Source organism: Cibotium barometz, chromosome 29 (assembly GCF_041138505.1).
Source record: "Cibotium barometz isolate CiBa-2024 chromosome 29, ASM4113850v1, whole genome shotgun sequence".
NCBI lineage: Eukaryota > Viridiplantae > Streptophyta > Polypodiopsida > Cyatheales > Cibotiaceae > Cibotium > Cibotium barometz.
In genome coordinates, this window is record NC_141074.1 from 30,071,717 (window position 1) to 30,080,050 (window position 8,334).

The window sequence follows — 8,334 nt, forward strand, 5'->3', positions numbered from 1 at the left end:
TGCAACCACACTTGATCCTATGCATCCGCCCCAATCGAGTCTTTTACATCACTATACCAACTACTCATCTCATCAAAGATAACATCCATGCTATGTATCCCTTTTGCTCAAGGGAGTAACGAATGAACACACAATTTTCAACCTTTGGATCCAATTTACTGTGTAGCACATAAGGAATGTGTACATATGCAATGTATCCAAACACTTTCAAGTGTGACAAATATGGTTTTTTGCTGGTATAATTCCCCTCTGTGTGGAGTCACACCATGCACTTCTATGGGGGTCATGTTCATAATGTAAACTATAGTTGCAACTACTTCAGCCCAATAATGGTGAGGCATGCTCTTCTTAGCCATCAATGCACGAGCAACCTCTATAATGTGCATATTCTTCCTCGTAGCAACACCATTTTGTTATAGAGTGTACATGTATGTGAATTGCCTCTGAATTCCATAGTTTCTCAAGTACTTACTGAACTCATTGGAGAATTACTCTCCCCATCCATTTGACCTTAGGCACTTAGCCTGCAAACTTGTTTGCTTTTTGGCCAACATTCTAAAATTCTGAAAGTGAGCAATTATCTTTCAAGAAATAGACCCACACCTTCCTTGTGTGGTCTCATCAATAAAAGACACATAGTAATGATATCCTCCCATTGTTGCTATGTTTGTTGGTCTCCCCATACATCTGAGTGCACCACATCAATGCTTTCTTACTTACATTCCAGTCATGTGGAAATACATTCTTTGTTTGCTTTCTAAACTAACATGCTTCACATACTTTATGCATTCCATCCACCTTTTAATTTTGGCAAACCTATAACAATTTTTGAATTTTGCATAGACTTCAATCGTTGCTGCTCTTTCACATGACCAATACGTTTGTGCTAGATATCTATATAGGCCATAACACCTGTAACTTATGTAAACATATCATCTTTCACGTGAGGCATTCTTACATCCAAAGTAAACATAGCAGCTTTCATGTGAGGCATTCGTACATCCAAAGTAAACATTCTTTCCACTCTTTTTTCCTTTACAACCAAATGACATTTGTTGTTGAAGTCCTCATCATAGTAGCCCTTAGGGTTAAAGCATACCTGCAAACCCTACTCAACCGTATGTCCAATAGAAAGAAAATTCTTTTTTATATTAGACACATGAAGTACATTAGCCAAGGACCTTATCTTGCCATCCTGCGTAGTCGAATGGCACATTTCTAATGTGAGCAATAGGATTCAAGCTATTTCATTTGTGTCTCTACATAACCTAGTTTTTTAAAAAATTTGACATCTCTAAACCACTCACCATGACAAGTCATGTGGTTTTCATGTGTTGCATACCAAACAACTACTCACATCTATCTTTAGCTTTCTTGCTTGAAGATGCATAATTATTTTGTTGTAACCTGGCACTTTTTATGTCACTGTGTTTCTTGTGACATTCCGCTATAGAAAGCAACTTGGTTTGCCACAATAAAAGCAATCCTTTAAACTTGATCCCGATTATTATCTTTGCTAATTTCCTCGGCCTCTCTAGCTCCCCTTGCCTCGAGACTGGCATCTTCCACCTATGTGTGTTTGTTACTATTGCTCTGCAAATCATTGGACCGTTGTCCATATTTTGATTGCTAAAATGGCCTCTTCCAGTTATGTGTGTCTGCTCTGCTGCCTGCTCTGCGAATCATTGAACTGCTATCCATAAATTTTGATTTCTAAAATGGCTGCCACCTTAGCTATGTATAGGTGGTCCATAATGTGAACATGCTAAGTAGGTGAGCTAGTAAGATAAGTGTGCCATAACTTAGTTCAACTAGTAGGTATGTGTAGTCCAGCTGTAGAATAACTGGCAAAGATCCACTGTGTTAGGTACCGAATTTGCCAGTGGTGTAAAGGTGAAATGGTCACCAGGCATGTCATGAGTGTCAGCTTGTGTGTTGAGCTTGACATCTCAACACATGTATACATACAATTGAAAGAAAAAGAGAATTAAAAACTCCCTTGTCAAGTCATAAGCAAGTCAATAGTGACCATATAAAACTACAATGCATCTTCCATCAATTGTTATCTAGAAGGTCAAATAATGAATTGTTTAATATAGAAGAATATTAATATGCTCGTGTTTGTATCACTAAATCATTAGAGATATTGGTTTTGATCAAAGATCTTGTGGGAAGCATAATCAAATTTACATACTTTGGTATGAGTTTTAGTGAGATTAATCTAGCATAACATTTAATTTTGTTCTCTACCATGTTGAGTCTATTATGATGTCAAATCACCTACTAAATCACAACAATCCTATAACATATACACTAACCACTAGCAACCTAGCAAAGTTTTAAAAACAATCCTATAACATATACACTAACCACTAGCAACCTAGCTAAGATTTAAAAACAATCCTATACACTAACCACTAGCAACCTAGCAAAGATATAAAAATAAGAGTAGAGTTGATAACTCCATGGTAACCTTGCCAGTTGGAGGAATTTTAGATATTGGAGGACCACAAATTCAAATGCATCTAGCTTGATCATCATCTGACTTGAGTGGCTTGTCTTGCCTTGAGCAGGCTATTTTCTAGTCTTCTACTCCCCAAACTTATCCAAATTAGCTCCAAATTCATTGACATGCATCAAACCATGCACATGGCTGATTCTAACTTCATCTAAAATACAACAATCCATGCCTTGGCACTTCACCATGCTACTACTCATGGGCTAAAAGATTGGAAATGATGATATGCCACTAACGCCATGTGGTATTTCTCCATTTTTTTATGAGCAATATTTATGTGGATGTGTGAACTTCTTTGTGATTAAATCTAATTGCACAATGAAAAACTCAAATTTTAAGGTTTTCTTCTAAGTTTGCATGATGAAAAACTCAAGTTCTTCAATTTTTGCACAGTGGAAAAATCAAATTTTCTTCTAAGTTTTATATGTTGGACTTTTTTTACACACTTCAATGCCTTAAGCAAATGAATTCATCACCATCATGGAGAGGAAGAATGTAAACCTGTGTATATGCCCTTATCACCACATATTCATAAATATGTAGAATCGTGTAGTTTTTAGAATGTTCATGATGTTCTCCTTCAATGTACTTAGTCAACATTATAGTTTTTAAGTTGCAATCTTTTCCGAGTTCTTAAAGTTCTGCTTGATGTCATTAGATTTTTTAATTGCCACTTTCTTGGCATCATGTCTATTCTCTATTCTTTTCCATTATTTATTACTTTACACTTCCACAACTATATGGGGTTCTTTAATGGTTTTTTTGGTTTTTTTTTTCTAGGTGGGGGGAGTCAATGTTCACCACTATGATGTGCGATTGGGGGCATTAAAAGACTCCTTGAGGCTCTGCTCATATGGTGATAGAAAATAGCTCATATCAATGATCATGTAGTGCTCGAAAAAAACCCACATTAAGTGTAAATCCAACTTCAAATTTTCAAAATTACCTTTTGAAATTTGAGTCGAAGATATGAATACAAGCTCGAAAAAAAAACCCGCACATTAAGTGTAAATCCAACTTCAAATTTTGAAAATTACTTTTTGAAATTTGAGTTGAAGATATGAATAGGTACCTAACTTCAAAATTTGAAGGGTTGGAGTAGTAAAACCTTTTAATTTTTAAAATTTTCTGGAGTGATAATGTTCAAAATTTTAGATTGAGGGTTTTCTACTTTTTCTAGAAATACTTTTTTTTTTTGTTTTTGTTTTTGTTTTTGTTTGGAGCAATGCTCATATGGTGACCAAAAGAGGAGACCGCAGTGAATGCGTGCGTTACATAAGCAATGCCGAGCTCACAGGAAGGAGGAGGAGGAGGAGGAGGATAAGGTTGAAAGAGCGGAAACGCTCATTGGAAGGATTTCTGTGTGATCATGGCTGTGTACGGCGTTATGTGGGTGGTGGTGGCGGCGGCGGCGGCAGCTGCTCTCGTGTGCCTCGCTTTGGCCAATGCTGCACCCAACCCTACCATTGCTGCGCCCACCGCTGCGCCCAACTCTACCATTTCTGCGCCCACCGACGCCTCCGCCTCCGCCGCCGCCACCACCAACAGGGCTGCGCGCTTTGCTTGCTTGCAAAGCCACCAGTCTCTTCTGGGGGAGACAAGCTGCTACAATGACATAGTTTTGGGAGCTCTCATCCCAAAGCGCCTCCGCGCTCGCATCCCCCACGCCGCCCAATCTTGGCTTCGCAACTACATAGGCGGCATCTCGCTCTACTTCTCGTCGGCTGGCCTCTGGTCCCTCTGCATCTACCATTGGAAACGACACATCTTCTTCCCCCACGGTATTATTACTCTCTTCATCCTTACCTTCTTACAAATACTCTTCATCTCTAAGCCTCTCATCTTAGCTCTAGCATTTCATGGTGATACTACACTATTTTGTTCTGTTATTCATTAAAAAAAAAAAGTTCTATGGTACTAGGGTGTGTGTGGTGAGTAGTATGGTGTGTGTAGTCGGGTGAAATTCCCGTGTGCGTCTAGGAATGGAATACGATCTCACGAAAAAATTAAAAAATAAACTCCAAACCCCCCCTCCCCACACCCCCCCACACACACACATAAATACCCCCGCCTCATGTTTAATAAAATGGGAGCTTCTTCTTTTTCTTTTTCTTTTTCCTTCTTGGTTGCACAGGTTCTTTGCCTTCTAAGGATTCCATCACGCTCCAAATCAGTTTTAGCATGCAATCCATGCCTTGGTTTGCCTTTTTACCTTTACTCTCTGAATACGTCATCGAGAAAGGATGGACAAAGTGCTATGTGAGTATACAAAGTGTTGGACTTGCAAGCTATATTGGATGGACTATCATGTACCTTATGGCTCTTGAGTTTGCCATTTATTGGATGCATCGAGGATTGCATGATATTAAGCCTCTATACAAATGGTTGCATGCTCCCCACCACATGTACAACAAGGAGAATACTCTCTCACCTTTTGCAGGTATGTTAAAAGTGTTATTGCTTCTTTTTATTTCGCTACATTGAGTGAAAACCTTGTGTATTGTATGCTTTTCTTGTACACAGGATATGCACTTCACCCATTGGATGGAATACTACAAGCTCTCCCACATGTTATGGCGATTTTCATCATGCCAACCCATTTACTAACCCATGAATTGCTCATGTTCCTCGATGGTCTGTGGACAACCAACATTCATGATGGCATTCATGGTGATGTGTGGCCTTTCATGGGTGCTGGCTACCATACTATTCACCATACAACATATCGTCATAACTATGGGCATTACACAATTTGGATAGATTGGATGTTTGGGACACTTAAAGTGCCATCAATCAATGGTAGACTGAAGAAGTCCTGTTAACATGCAAAGAGATTTTGAAGCTTGAATACTATTGTTTTGGGCACATATCATCTCAAAAGGTGTTTATTTAATGGATCATGCTACAAATTTGTTTATGAATTGCAAAACACATAGCTTCATTTCTAATAAGAGGTAACACCATTTCCCACCTTTCACATAGGGTTAGTCGCATTTGATTAATTGATGTTTCACATAGGGTTAGTCGCATTTGATCAATTGATGTTTCACGTCTAGCGTATTAGGATCGTTTAAAGTTTTATATGAATGCGATGGAGTCGTATGAGAGGTTTCCAATTGCGAAGGGATCAATGAAGGTTTTGTTGCTGAAAGGTTGGTTACGATTAAGTGAAGTTCAAGAATAAGGATGTTGATGATCGAGAAGGCTACGTTACATTTTGGGTCAATAGAAGAGGATTCAATTATAAATCATATAAACAAACTTAAAATAAGAATTATGAAATCTTCAAGAGGGTAGTGTGTTGATGGGTTTGCATTGTGTGTGTAATAACGAAATATATGAGAAAATGAAAGTGTGATTTGTGAAATAAGGAAATGTAAATGGAAGCATATATATATGTATACACAGAAAATTGCAAAATTAAATTAGATAACATTTTGAAAAACTTAAAAACATATTGGAATTAAAAGTATTAGACTCCCTCATGCCACTAAATGCAGGCTCTGCTAAAGTATGGTGACCAAAAGATAGTTCATATGGTGACCAAAAAAGGAGACCAGAGTGAATGCGCGCCTTACATCCTAAGGAAGCAGCAGGAGGAGGAGGAGGATAAGGTTGAAAGCTCACAGGAAGAAGGAGGAGGAGGATAAGGTTGAAAGCGCAGAAACGCTCATTGGAAGGATTTCTGTGTGATCATGGCTGTGTACGGCGTTAAGTGGGTGGTGGCGGCGGCGGCGGCGGCGGCGGCAGCTGCTCTCGTGTGCCTCGCTTTGGCCAATGCTGCACCCAACCCTACCATTGCTGCGCCCAACTCTACCATTGCTGCGCCCACCGCTGCGCCCAACTTCCGCCGCCACCACCAACAGGGCTGCACGCTTTGATTGCTTGCAAGGCCACCAGTCTCTTCTGGGGGAGACTAGCTGCTACAATGACATAGTTCTGGGAGCTCTCATCCCAAAGCGCCTCCGCGCTCGCATCCCCCACACTCCAAATCATTTTTAGCATGCAATCCATGCCTTGGTTCACCTTTCTACCAACACTCTCTGAATACGTCATTGAGAAAGGATGGACAAAGTGCTATGTGAGTATTCAAAGTGTTGGACTTGCAAGCTATATCCGATGGACTATCATGTACCTTATTGGATGCATCGAGGATTGCACGAGATTAAGCCTCTATACAAATGGTTGCATGTACAACAAGGAGAATACGCTCTCACCTTTTGTGTTATTGCTTCTTTCTATTTTGCTACATTGAGTGAAAACCTTGTGTATTGTATGTTTTATTGTGTGCTTTTCTTGTATATACAGGATATGCACTTCACCCATTGGATGGAATACTACAAGCTCTTCCACATGTTATGGCGATTTTCATCATGCCAACCCATTTACTAACCCATGAATTGCTCATGTTCCTCGATGGTCTATGGACAACCAACATTCATGATGGCATTCATGGTGATGTGTGGCCTTTCATGGGTGCTAGCTACCATACTATTCACCATACAACATATCGTCATAACTATGGGCATTACACAATTTGGATAGATTGGATGTTTGGGACACTTAAAGTGCCATCAATCAATGGTAGACTGAAGAAGTCCTGTTAACATGCAAAGAGATTTTGAAGCTTGAATATTATTGTTTTGGATAGATTGGATGTTTGGGACACTTAAAGTGCCATCAATCAATGGTAGACTGAAGAAGTCCTGTTAACATGCAAAGAGATTTTGAAGCTTGAATATTATTGTTTTGGGCACATATCATCTCAAAAGGTGTTTATTTAATTGATCATGCTACAAATTTGTTTATGAATTGCAAAACACATAGCTTCATTTCTAATAAGAGGTAACACCATTTCCCACCTTTCACATAGGGTTAGTCGCATTTGATTAATTGATGTTTCACGTCTAGCATTTTAGGATCGTTTTAAGTTTTATATGAATGTGATGGAGTTGTCTGAGAGGTTTCCAATTGCGAAGGGATCAATGAAGGTTTTGCTGTTGAAAGGCTGGTTACGGTTAAGTGAAGTTCAAGAATAGGGATGTTGATGATCGAGAAGGCTACGTTACATTTTGGGTCAATACAAGAAGATTCAATTATAAATCATATAAACAAACTTAAAATGAGAATTGTGAAATCTTCAAGAGCGTTGTGTGTTGATGTTTTGTGTGTGTGTGTGTGTGTGTGTGTGTGTGTGTGTGTGTGTGTGTGTGCAATAATGAAATATATGAGAAAATGAAAGTGTGTGGGTTTGTGTAATAAAGAAATGTAAGTGGAAGTAGTATATACAAAAATTTGAAGAGCTGAAATATGTAACATTTTGATAAACTCTTGATAAACTCTGCATTGATTATGCCACCCAAATCATTATTTATGGATGACTTGTTCCTTCATGGTTCTTGTGAGCATTACAAAAAAATTTCTTCCATGCCAATGTGAAATAGCATGGTGAATGCTCATACGAATGAAATTGTGCTTGAAACAACCATCTTGATGACCCTTGTGGGGGTAATATAGGTGGCCCAGATTATAGCTAGCCCTAGTATCTAGTTGAAACAACTTATGTTCAAAGTTTGCCTTGGAAAGATTGTCTTGGCGGTTATGCTAATGAATGGGTTTACTTCCCATTCTTCTTCTTCCAAGTGAACAACTTGGGCCATGTTTAGAGATTCCCTCTTACTTGATCTTTTCTAGTCTCTCTTTGGCTTCCTTTTTTATCACCTTTTCATTTCTACTTGTGTTTGTTTTCCTCCTCCTTGAGGTGGTGGATGGCCTTGAAGAAATTCTCAATTAAGGGCCTATAGTAGCATTGTAGC

At 38.9% G+C, this 8,334-nt stretch overlaps 1 protein-coding gene and 1 pseudogene across 1 annotated transcript; both read left to right on the plus strand.

The window, feature by feature from the left end:
• Positions 1-3,814: 3,814 nt before the first annotated feature.
• Positions 3,815-5,435, plus strand: LOC147622031 (delta(7)-sterol-C5(6)-desaturase-like). Its single transcript, XM_086823660.1, has 3 exons — positions 3,815-4,299; positions 4,653-4,958; positions 5,042-5,435. The coding sequence occupies exons 1-3, from the start codon at positions 3,888-3,890 to the stop codon at positions 5,338-5,340; spliced, it is 1,017 nt and encodes a 338-aa protein (XP_086679786.1). The 5' UTR covers positions 3,815-3,887; the 3' UTR covers positions 5,341-5,435.
• An 860-nt stretch (positions 5,436-6,295) lies between these two features.
• LOC147622032 (delta(7)-sterol-C5(6)-desaturase 1 pseudogene) lies at positions 6,296-7,159 on the plus strand (annotated as a pseudogene).
• Positions 7,160-8,334: the final 1,175 nt, after the last annotated feature.

What these genes read in the sequence shown, in the direction of transcription:
- LOC147622031 (XM_086823660.1), top strand. Translation starts at nt 3,888, where the DNA reads ATGGCTGTGTACGGCGTTATGTGGGTGGTGGTGGCGGCGGCGGCGGCA. An exon ending in ACACATCTTCTTCCCCCACG is followed by an intron (nt 4,300 to 4,652) that starts GTATTATTACTC and finishes TTGGTTGCACAG; the next exon opens with GTTCTTTGCCTTCTAAGGAT. An exon ending in TACTCTCTCACCTTTTGCAG is followed by an intron (nt 4,959 to 5,041) that starts GTATGTTAAAAG and finishes TCTTGTACACAG; the next exon opens with GATATGCACTTCACCCATTG.